The sequence below is a fragment of the Ursus arctos genome, unplaced genomic scaffold, assembly GCF_023065955.2.
Source record: "Ursus arctos isolate Adak ecotype North America unplaced genomic scaffold, UrsArc2.0 scaffold_26, whole genome shotgun sequence".
NCBI lineage: Eukaryota > Metazoa > Chordata > Mammalia > Carnivora > Ursidae > Ursus > Ursus arctos.
Window position 1 is genome coordinate 21,747,530 of NW_026622941.1, and position 12,837 is coordinate 21,760,366.

At 36.5% G+C, this 12,837-nt stretch overlaps 1 protein-coding gene across 39 annotated transcripts in view; it reads right to left on the bottom strand.

Annotated features, from left to right (window-relative positions):
- The window catches only part of SOX5 (SRY-box transcription factor 5), a 964,448-nt gene that overhangs the window by 11,687 nt on the left and 939,924 nt on the right, over positions 1 to 12,837 (bottom strand). For all 39 annotated transcript variants that reach the window (XM_048216852.2, XM_044385168.3, XM_057303269.1 and 36 more), the window contains 2 exons: positions 3,641 to 3,749; positions 675 to 848 (listed from right to left, as the gene is read on the bottom strand). In XM_048216852.2, coding sequence (XP_048072809.1) covers positions 675 to 848; positions 3,641 to 3,749 — 283 coding nt within the window. The remainder of the gene's footprint in view (positions 1 to 674; positions 849 to 3,640; positions 3,750 to 12,837) is intronic.

The window sequence follows — 12,837 nt, forward strand, 5'->3', positions numbered from 1 at the left end:
TTCTGGGATTTAAACTGGTATATAGTAGGTCTCTTTACAACCACTACCCTTACCTCTCACCATCTCTTCTGTGTACTTCAGTATGTACGTACGTAAGTCAAATATGTACTTTATCTGTTAAGCTGAAAGCTGCAATAGCAGGAAAAGTCCCTTTTTAAAAGATGCTGAAAATCTGCTTAAAAGGCTGCAGAAAGTGTAAATTAAAAATTGCACCACATGCCCCATCTTCTTGTGTCCTGACAATCTACACTGATTTTCAGTTATAGTACCGGAACAAACATCACCTATACCTCCATCCCTACCACGCGAAGAATTCTGTAGTTCAAAGGAAAACAACAAATAATGGTCAATCCCATTATCAAGTGGCTCACAGGAAAAGAACTTTTTTCTTAGTCTTGGTACGAAATATTTCTAGATCTTAAAGAAGAGAAAATATTACAACGATTAGTATGGAGACACACAACTAAATGAGCTATAAAAACTGGGCACATTTCTCAATGAACATGAAATGCTTTGTCATCAGAAGAAAAGCCTCAATTAATGATGCTGATTTTTTCAGATAAGCACATCACAGGAACTGCCCAGCCTCCAAAGCCCAGTACCTTTCCACAACTGCAGAAAACAGAGCTGTACATTTAGTCCACAAATCACATAACAATTAACACGTTTCTTACCCAATATCTTGCTGATGTTGGAGTTGTGCATGTCGGGAAAGGCTTGAAGGATTTTCCTTCGTTCATCTTTAGCCCACACCATGAAGGCGTTCATTGGACGTTTTATATGGGGTTCATTGCTCCCACGCCCTCTGGATTCTCTATAAATTCTTGATTCTGAGACTCCAGCACTTCCTAAAAACAGGGAACATTGCTTTGTGTGAGTGTTAAGACCTTTGGTAATTCTCTTCTTTGTACAGCTATTGAATGTTTGTCTAGTAAAATATCTATTCTAGTCTATTACAATATGACTAAAAAAAGTACATCTGATAATTGTACTTCCAGTCCTTGAGACAGATGCTTGTGCATGAAGTTTCTGTGATAGGCCCTGTAGTCACAATTGGCATATCTGTATTTTTAATCCATTTCTCATACATTTTTCCTTTTTTCGAGGGACTATGGACTGTTTCACCATTTACTTTCAAGAGGACACAAGAAACTTGAATATATAATCTTTGATGCAAATTGGAAAGAGAATAGTTGGGGCATACCAATAGGCATGCTGTTACCATGGAAATATTAAATAGGTGAAGCAGCTCACAAAATTGTGAAACACTAATCTATTTGGCACGATGGATGACCATAGGTAAGGATGTGTCCCCGCTACCTAAAGACGGTCGGAACACACAGTAGCCATGCCCTTTGCCTCTCTCCGAGGTGATATAAATAAAAATGCAGCTAAATAAAAATTTGAGGTTAAAATACAATATAGAAATTTTTCTGCAATGAGTTTGGCTTTTCTTTGCAATTTTGTGCTAATAAATAAATGAAATACGCTGATGAATTAATGATAGCCTGCTCCCCAGAAGATCTTTGAAAATGGTAGGGGAAAAAAAAAGAACAGTTACACTACTATGGTTTCTTTAAAAGTCCACAGCCACAATATTTATGGTGAAACAAATATTATATTCATTCCCCTGAATTTTCTCCCTCATGTCTAAAGTTACCCAAAGAGATCCACTGAAAGTTCCATTCCAGTCAGCAAGACTCATGGTGATAAAACATAACCAAGAGCCACGGTAGAACCCTTGGGAGCTGCCCTCACTCCTCTAGGGGTCATGTGACTTTGTGGAATAGTTTCACCAGATTAAACAGCTTCCAGAGATACTCGAGTTCAGGCAAAGAACATCAGGAGAAGCAGAAGGAAACACAGAAATGTGATACTAAGTTTTCCAGGGTTATCATTAGAAAATATGGCAGAACGTATTTTGGTAGCATATAAAATTTTAAAATAATTTGGGTATTTCCAGAACTTTTATCTTTAATAAAAGCACTGTTTTTTATTTTTTTCTTCCTTCATACTCCTCTTCCTCTCTTTTCTCAATTAGAAGGAATAGGAATCAACCAAAATTACCCAGACTTGAAGACCTCTAGAGTAGCAAGCAAAAACACAGCATACCTGGTGGTGGAGTTTCTCATTATTTCTCATTCATGGTATGCTCTTTGGTCTGATGAAGATTGGAAAATATTTTGCATACAAGCATGACTGAATTTAACAAATAACAGCAACAAAATTTTGATGTTTTAATGCTGATTGCTATGGGTATATTTTATCATGCTAATACAACTTAAAATTTATGAAATGTGTTATTACCAGTAATTGTCTTTTTATTGACAAAAATGAGTGCTAATATATGGCAACATCTTTCTGAAATGGGTTTGTAACTAGCGAATGATCATTTGCACATCTGCTTTTTCTTGTTCTTACACCTTACAGCAACATAAGCAATAAAATGAACATTATGCAACTTCATCAAAGCTAAACAAGCTCTTTATATTGTACTTAGGCCACGTTTATCTTAGCCAACTGAGATAGACAAGGAGAAGGAAATGTTTGGATCCAACAGGCCAGGAAAACACTGACTTTGGTTGGATATCCAACTGAACAAAATTCAGTTTTGATAAGATTATCTGGCTACATGCTCAAGTTTGGCTAGTTTCTTGGCTAGTATAGAACTAGACTTAAAAGTAGAATTGGCCCAAGGCACAGAGCAGACAGACTAGAACTCAAGGCCATCTCTTCCGTCCTAAAGTATCCTTCCTTTGCTCTGGTGCACTCTTTTCTATATGCAGGGGACCTTCTCTACCATAGTAACAAATCTGAGGACAGTGTTCTCAAAATGCATATATGGCACTTTACACTGGGCGGAGGTTCCCAGCTGCAGCTCAAGGTAAGAGGAATAGCACTTTCTTCTTTTTCTCTCTTTGCTGTGCTATTAAAATTAGCGTGTCAATTTAATTGGTTGTCATTGGGGATGTTTAGAATGTTCAGAGATGATGCAGAAAACAGAAGTCTCGAGGCATGTGAAGAAAGCATGAGGCTGAGTTGCTGGCATTCTAGTTGGGTTATAAAGGGGAGGACACTTGACTGAATGGTAGGCAGTATAAGAGGGAAGTGTCCCAAAATGCAAATATACACACACACATTTCAGGAGACACTTGTCTCCTGAAAATGTCCACTTAGCCTTGTATTTTGGTCAGAGTTTGACAAATGAAAACTTGAAAATGAGCTTATAGACACAAGTTTCTGAAGTTTGCTTTGGGTACAAGAAATAGGGAAGTGAGAGATAAAATTGACAGTGGTTGGGAGTACTTGTTTCAGAATCATGCCATCTTGAATCTAAGACCTGCCTCTGGTACTCACAACCCTGTTATCTTGGGGAAAAATGATTCAAAATTCCCAGGGGCCAATCTCTTTATTTGTAATAGTATTTATCTCACAGGTTGTGCTAGAAATTAATGAGATGATTTATGCAAAGCCCCCAGCAGATTGCTTGGCATGTGGGAACTGCTCAGTACATGAGAGCTCTTATTCTAATGACCAGGTATAAGGTGGCCATCTTATATACTTTTTTAGTAGTTTTAACTGGCACTAAATAGACACATCTGCACACTTATCGGAATATATATGAACAATTTTCACAAACCATCAGAATCTCCACTCATATTGAAATCCATCATGGCATGGCTAAATTTTGCTTCTTCATTCTGTTTAACTGCCAGTTGCTGAGTCAGACTCTCCAGTGTTGTTTTTTCCTTAAAAAAAGAAATTTATAATGAGAGCTCAATCTGGAAATTATAATTATTCAAAGACATTTTTTTCTTGGGCCATATATAGTACATTAGCTTCTGGGAGGGACAGAACATTGATTTATTCACCTTTGCACATTCAGCACATTATGCTGAGGGGATTGAAGCAAATGATCAGCAGGGTTTTTGAAGGAACTCTGATTCTTAGAATTCCCTATACAGTCTTGGCATTGGGGTTTGGTATGCCTCAGGGGTATATGCCGGGATCCTTGGAGACAGTCTTACCAAATCATAAAATGTGCAGAGAAATTTCATGAAAGCAACCTGTTTTCCAACATTTGGAATGCCTTTATTTTAAGCCAGACAGTAGAAGTATAGGAGTGGCATGGGGCCCAGAGAAAGTCTTCCAATAGTCAGGTGACCAACTGATAGAAACATAATTCACAGTAGTGCCCTCTGGTTGCCATCTCCCTAAATGCCATCTGCATTCCTCATGCAAGGGTAATGAAGACGTTTAAATATTCATTGCTAATTGCTTGTCAAGTCTCTGTACATTCGATGTGAGTGCCTGCTACTTGGACCACAATTTGATTTGGATTGCTAAGCCAAAATATTGAGTTGGCGAATTATTTGAGATACAAATACACCAAAATTAGATCTGCAAAGACATCAAGTCATTTAAAAGCATGCAGTGCATGATTTGAATTCACGGAGAACATGGCATTACAAACTAAATTATTTTCAAGGAAAACATAACGTTCATGAGATATTAAACTACTTCCAATTAAGTAATTAGGTGATTTTATGAAAAGAAAAAGCATATAATGGAAGTTTTACAACTTTTTCTAGCACTTTCCATCACTGCTCTGAGGATGACTTGGTTCCAAAATAGTTTTAAGAAAAGCATCTATTGGCTTTCATAAAATTTGCTCAGGTTTCTTTATAATTATTCACCTCATTTTCTGAGGAACACCGTCATGAACTGTACAAATGAACCACATATACTGAGGGATAGCTATTGACACAATAAAATGTTCACAGAAAATAATCAACTACTTAAAATAATTGTATTACAAGTAAAGGGGCCCAACTAATGTTCCCACCAAGAACCATTAGGGTATTGATATTCTTAATATAGTACATGCTTTATCTCTACAAAATCTCTGACAGTATTACACTTGTACATACTAGATAAAAAATTCTCTCAATTTAGTGGCCTTGGAACTCCTTTTCATCAAAGTCTATTCATGATTTAGTAGCAAAAGTATTTAATTGTCCATTAGTATAAAACACAGCAGGGAAACTGGAAACAAGATAGTTGATATCAACTCGAGTTCTATAGGATTATATAGTACTAAGTTGAAATAAATTATATATTTAAAAATGTAGAACCTGATCCAATTAGTTTGTGTGAAATTGGTACTTTCAGCTGTTTTATATGCTCTGGATTTCTTTTGCAGAGAGTCTGCAGTATATATTCAGCTAAGAACAGGAGCGCCAAGGACACCAGCTTAACAGACTCTCTTTATAGTAAATGTAGCTGTTAAAATGGAAGACAGTTACATTAAACACACACACACACACACACACACTCCATCAACATGATCTGACCATCTCCAGTCAATGAAGACTTTACTGTACTATCTTTGGAGAAAGTACTAGGCATGGATTGCCTCTCAGGTTTTGATTTAATGGTGGATAGGGCAATAAATGCTATATATTTTAGAAAGAGTTTTCCATTCTGAAGCAAAGTCTTTTAAGAAGAAAAAGTGAAATGAAGGCAATTGGAGTAGAAAAAGGACAAAATGCTGAGTGACTTCTAAGGTTCTGAGTTCAGCTGTATGAATCTTGTGCCATCTTACCAAGAGGCTAAAATTAGCTAATGATGGACAGGAAACTAACCATCAGTTTTTACAGTAAGTAACCTCTACTCATCTACCTCTAAAGTACACAATATAATAAAATTCTTTAATTAGTTACCCCAAATAGAATTTACAATACTTCCTGAGAGCATGTCAGTGCAAAATAGTGGAAGTCAACAGGGTAAGCTGCATTGTTTTTGTGACTTTTGGCATAGCTGATTCTCAGACATGTGAACAGGGAAATGAGATGTGACTGGAGGAATTAGAGAATGTGTGGTGTGCCTTTAATTAAAACACCTTACAACAGCATGTAAATCAAAATGGTAACACTGGCACATTTTAAAAACCCTTGCTGACTATAAATTCAGAAGACTTAAAGGAACTGAGGTAAGGGGGCTATACTAAAACCCAAGTGGTTATATGGTACATACATGGTCTATAAAAAGTGGCTCCATGGCAAATAATTACCATAGAATTTTGTATGAAAATTGATCCTATAGTAAACGAAAGTTAATGTTAAGTTCTTTTTCTTATTTTAAGATTCTACTTATTTATCTGAGAGTGAGAGAGAGAGAGAGCACAAGCAGGGGGAGGGGCAGAGGGAGAAGCAGACTCCCACTGAGTGGGGATCTCCATTCGGGGCTTGATAGATCCCGGGACTCCGGATCATGACCTGAGCTGAAGGCAGACACTTAACGGACTGAGTCACCCAGGTGCCCCATATATTTAGTTCTTAAGTATGGGGTATATATAAATCTTTATATGGATAGTTGTCTAGATAATATATTGAAACATCAGAAGAATGAGTTGAATTTAAGAATAGTTCTTAAAAGTTTAAATTCAATCTATTTAGGTATATAGGAAGAGAAAGAATCAGCCAAATGTTATAAAGCACAAATGCTGGTACTTGAGAAGATTCCTCTGATCCTACTCCTTCCAATTCCACCATCCCTGGCTGTCCCCTTCCCCAAAAAGTCCATCTATGCTCTATCATGTCTAAAATTCAACCATTTAAGATTCTGTTCCTTGGATTAAATCTTTCCCGTTCTAAAAGCCTCTTTTCAAATGTGCCAAGGTTACTCAAAAGGTAATATTTTGGTTCCCAAAGTTCCTATAATTAAATTAATCTTTTCTAAATAGAGGCAGCTGAGGGTGCCTGGGTGGTTCAGTGGATTAAGTGTTTGACTCTTGATTTCAGCTCAGGTCACGATTTCAGGATTGTGAGATCGAGCCCTGCATAGGGCTCTGCGTTCGGTGTGGAACCTGCTTGAGATTGTCTCTCTCCCTCTTCCTCTACCTCTCCCCCCACTCTCCCCCTCTTTTAACTAATTAGTTAATTAATTAACAGAGGCAGCTGAAACAAAATGTGCAGTTTGATATCAGGTAGAAAGGGGGTAAATGGGAAGATGCTGAAAATGGGAAACACTCAAGAAATTGAGTTTGTGGAAGCAGAAAAAAATGCTGATGGGCACAAGTGACAATTTTTACCAAAGTTAGACTCTTAGTCCCATCTGGCTCCAATAAAAAACAAATTAGCCAAGAATTTGTACAGAAAAAGAACACCTCATGTACAGAAAAAGAACAACCCATTTTAAGATCAGGGTTCTTGAATACAAATCCAATACAGCGCTTTCACTTTACTGCCCTTCAATGCTACCCAAATGCTGGTCTGAGACTGACAAGATTCACTGGTTTACTCTCCTCTACCTTTTTTCTATCAGAAATAAAGCAAAATTTAAAGAAAAATAGACACATTTAAAGAAATACTTGCTAAAATTCTCACGCTCTGAGTCATCTCAGAGTAGAGGGTGCGAACATATTAATTACTACAAAGTAGTCAAAACAAGTCTTGAGAATTTATAAATAAGGATCAAATAAGATGACCTGTATGCTTTCTCTCTTGAATACAAATTAGCAATTGGGTAACAATAAGGTTTCCTTTGGAAAGATGATTCCTACCTGGCTAATCAAATCTTATACAATACTGTAGGTTTACAGAGATCAAGGGGCAATATTAGGTAAAGTCTATTTTTACTTGAAAAATCTTCTGATCCTATGTTGACCTGAACAAGGATCCAAATGAATTATATCTCATCTACAGAAGAAAATAAAGTTTTAGATCAAATAGTTTTTTGAGGTCAAATAAATGATTCTAAAACCCAGCATTTAAAGAAGTATTATTACTGTGCTAACATTCACTTAGGTAATTTGGCAGCTGGTCTTGGGCTCTGGGGCTCATTCAATTGACTTGCTTAGTAGAAAACAACACAGGTATTGTTTGTGCATGACACCAGGCTATGGTGGGAATCAACAAGGAAAGCCAAGAAATATCTAGAGATGTGAGCAATGAGCTGATTAGAAGTAGTCAGTAAAGATCTGTATGTTCTGAATGACAAAAGACCATAGGGATTAATGGGAAGAAGACATATTTGAAAATACAGAAAATGACCCATATGGAAAATAATGGGTTTGGGGATCCAAAACATCACTTCTTAACCAAACTCTGCTGTATATATTAGCTATGTTACTTTAGACAAATCAATTCTCCTCCCTGAGTCCCAGAATCTTAACTTGTAAAATGGGGTTTAAATATAACAATAGACTCTCATTAGCTTAAAAAATTAAGATATCTATGCTTTTCATATTAGGGGAAAGAGTCAGTGAGGGAAATTGAAAAAATAAAGATTCTTCCTAACATATTTTAATTACAGGAATAGAATAGTTAGTTCAATATCAGTATTAAGTAACTTGCCACAGTTATGACCTTTTATTTTCCATGGCTAGAGTAGTGGACAAATCTGCATTCACAAGGAGAATTTTGCTAACAACTCTAAAAATTGTAGACATTTTTTTCATTCCTCTTGTCTATCATCTACAGCAATGTATTTAATCTTTTTCATTTTCCATTTGATGTTCAGGCATGATAGTTTATAAGTCTAGTACATACTTAAATTGAAAACTCCTATTCCATTACTTCAACTTACACAGAAAATAACTAAAAATTCACTATTTATAGAGGCTCAAACGAACATCCTGTGTTATTTCATAGACCAGTCAAAACAAAACAAAACAAAAAAACACACAAAAATTCTGTTTTAAAAGAGGTAGATATTTCCTTAGTTACCTAATCCCAAATTAAATAATGCATGAGTAAATGGTTCCTCTGTTACTCCTTGAAATTGGGATTCATATAAGTGATGAGCTTTGCTCCCCAGCAGACACACATACACAAAGAGAGATGGGCTGTGGATCAGCTATCATAATGGACATCCCTGAAATAAAGCTCACAAAGCTATAAAACTCATAAAAAGCACATGCATGAAATGACAGAATAGAGTGTGACTGTCAAATGTTGACTCAGTTACAGTTAAACCCCTTCTGGCTGCACTTTTTTTTATGGTCTACTTATATACTAATGACACGGGAGGAAGAATGAAACAAAAAAGGTTTTTAACCCTCCAATTATGTGAACCTCACAGACCACCAAAGAAGATGAAAGATTATTTATAATGTCATAATGATTTATCAGTTGGAGATTTTTCTCATCAGCTTAAGTAAAATACAAAGAAATAATGCATATGTCCACCCCCTCAACCTCTCGGTTCCACCCTTGCTTATTGAGAACGCCATTTTCTAAAAAATAACCATCCACCCACATAATCTAACAGCACAAATGGAAGAAAAGGCTTTCTTGTAAATTGTATATAAATTATATACAAATACATTCTCTCTCTCTCTCTCTCTTCTCTCACACACAGGCACACACATACACTTCCCTCCAAGACTAACAAAAATGCAAGTTGAAGAAATCATTCACTAATTTTACTCTGGTCAAATGTAAATGTATCCAGTGGGGTATTTCCAGACACAGTAGTACTCTGAAATCTGGTATCCCTTAGGAATATTTTCCATCAGAGGATCAGTCATAGAGATATGGGAACTAAGGGTTTGGAAAGGTCCATAAATGGCCTCAGGTCTACTCATCTACAAAATAATCCTTATTTAATCTTGATGTTTCTTTTTCAAAATCCAGAGATTCCCCTAGTGGAGAAAATCATGAATTTGAACACATAATTTTGTTCACAGTCTAATTTCCTTTTATGACATTTGGTAGCCACCTTCATGAAATGTTTCCTGAAGTATACTTTCACCTAAATTTCTTAGAAACTTAGTTTCATCAGGCAATCTGGTCAAACTGAAATGTATTGGCAGATCAAGTATCTTAAAAAGTATTGTGAAGCTGAAGAAGATGGAGTGGTTTTGAAGGAAACATACAGTTTCTATGAATTCAAGTCTTAATCCAGACGAATAATTTTCCAAGATAGCAGCATGACTTGTCGATAAAACTGATGACTCCCTATCTATGATTTTTAAAGAACTGATTTTAAAGTAGGAGAAATATTAGAAAGTTAATGACAATTCATTCTGATTAACGAAAGAAGAGACAAATTTGAGGAACAACGACCTGAGCACTTAATGTATGTTCCAGAAAAGACAGAGCTGATGGTTACAAACTCTGGCTAAGAGCACATAGTAGAGGATGTAGTGACAACAAAAAGCCAGTATGGATTCATTAACAAAAACAATATTATAATGGCCTTAGTTTATTTTTCTATAGGAATTGGAATGCAGACCAGGGATGCTCAATGGCCATAATGTTTTGGGCTTAACTCAGCTTTGGATTATGTTCCTATCAATATCCCTATTGTCATGATGGAGAAGTTGCATAGGACCCTGAAAAAGAAAGTTGAATAGGATGGGAAAAGCAGGTAAAAATATCTGTCTTTAAATATCTTAAGAATTAACTTATTTAAAAAAGAATCGAGCCCTGTTCTTTGTGAAAAAGGTATAGAATTTGACCATATACAGTCAAGAGATACAACACTGACCGACGGCTCTAAGTTATCGGGTGAAATATAATGAACCACAAAGAGCTGTCTAATAGTCAGAGATGTCTGTCCATTACATGAGCTGCTTCAAGATGTAAAAAATTTCCCCTTTCTGGAGATTTCTGAGCATTGGACATAGCACTACCTGTCTGGTGTATTTAAAATATTGAAGAGGAAATTCAAGGCCCTTTTCATTGTCTTTCAAACCCACAATTCTATGTCCTACTTTACTGGGCACTTCCTAAAACAAAACCAAAAAATTGTGACCAATGTATAAAACTATACATATTTTCTTTATCATAAATGACAGTTTTCTCAAAAGTTTTTAAGTTTCAAACCTAAGGCCACTCCACTTATAATTGACAATTCTACCATCATTTTCTTAAAGTCAAGGAAGAGATTTCAAATTATTAAAAAAAAAAAAAACTAGAGGGTTATTGAGATATATTTTGTGAAGAGACTGTCACATTCAGAGAGACAATCCGATTCACTGATCCAGGTACTTTGTGAAAGACACAGTTATGTGCCCCAGTTCAACGTTACTAATTTAGTCTTTAAAACAGAAAACCACTGCCAGGGACAGGAAGAAGTCACTGAGGCCTGGGGGATTCATGCACAAAAAAGCCACTCAAAGGAATCTGTAGAAAACAGATCAGTCACAAAGAAGGCACACATGAATACTGTCGGCAAAATACTGGCCTTTGCTTGTTTGTCACACTGGAGCTTATGGTGTGTACACGTGGAAACGGGAAAGCAGGAGAAGAAAAAACCAAGACCCGAGTTTTCAAATGTTTGTGTATGTGGTCAGCATTCCACCAAAGTCTAAAAAAAGACCTTGTTATATTTCAAAGCAGTCCAGATAGAGATACTGTGCGCACTGAGTTGAATCAAAAGGAATAACGTGAGAAAAACAGGAGGCCAACAAAGAAAAACAAGAGAATTAACGACCGAGGCAGGACGTCCGGTAGGTGGGAGGGCTGCAGAGATGTAAACACAAAACTTGAACGTTGTCTGATGATAATTGTTCTATAAACAATGAGTAACTCAGTTATTGAGCTACAGAAATGTATAGAATTTTTCTCTTTAATTTTTCCTTTTCATGGAATAAAAGCTATAAAACTGTTAGCTTTCTTATGAATGTAGCCTCAGTAGCCAGTAGTCACCTCAGTTAAATAAATATAATTGGACTATTTTAAAGAGTCATGGCTTGGTTCAGAAACACTGGGTCTGACAATTAGAAATGGGCACATTGGAGTTATAGTTCACTTTCCAATTATCCATGGTTGTTTTAAGGGAAAGGAGAGAAAAATACAGATTAGAACAGATATTTAGAACCTCAGTTTAATCAACAGCTAAAACTTCACATGTGTTATCAGCGCTGCTTACGAGAAGCTAAGCAAACAAGATGGAACGTGTTCTTTTGGTTCTTTTGGCTCTTCCTCTAGTGAAGCGGCTGGTGGTGAAGGCTGGTGGTGAAGGGAGAGAGACCGAGGAAGGGAACAGATGCGGGAAAAACAAAGAATGGGAAGACAATGTACACATTACGGAGATGGGGACTGCTTAAACGAGATTTTTGTAATAAAGCCTCGAGACCGTACTAACTAATACACATGACCAATGCTGGAGCACAAGGGAATCATCCGGCACTGGGGACTTTCTCAAACTTCTTCAGCACAGTCCATTAGAAGAGAGACTGAACTCCAAGCCAGAAGACCTTGGCTTAAAAACGGATCTCCTACCGGAATTCCTGTGATCTTCTCAAATCTCATTTTTATTTTTAAAACAAAGACTACTGCTCTGGTCATACTACGGCAGGAGGTTGAAAGCAGACGTGAAATCACTTTGGAAAGGGTAAAGCACAAAATAAATAGCAATAGCCATTATTATTCCTATGACCCATAAGCAAGTCTTTCTCATTTGTAAGAAAAGGAGAAGCGGTATGCCTGGAGAGATTCAATGAGACCCTTTGAAATGCATGCTCAATTCAGAATATTTTCCTCATAATTTTTAATCCATATTGGTAATTTGCAATAAATGACAATAGAGTGCAATACATCTAGTAAATATAAGAGGGTAAGTGAAAAACAAATGTCTCTAATTATTTCAGTGCTTTAATGTTTAACTGTCTTGAAGGCAGCTATTCGATCTTGGAGATGAGGATAGGAGCAAGGGAGAAGAGAAGGAAAGACCATACTTAATAGATCAGGTTTTTAAAGAGAACACTTCTGGTGCAACAATAAAAGTGATTCTTACTTTACTTATAGGAAATTAAGAAAAATCAGAATGTGGGCCCGTATATGCCAATTTACACCCCTATCACCTTGGCATCACTATACTGTATTA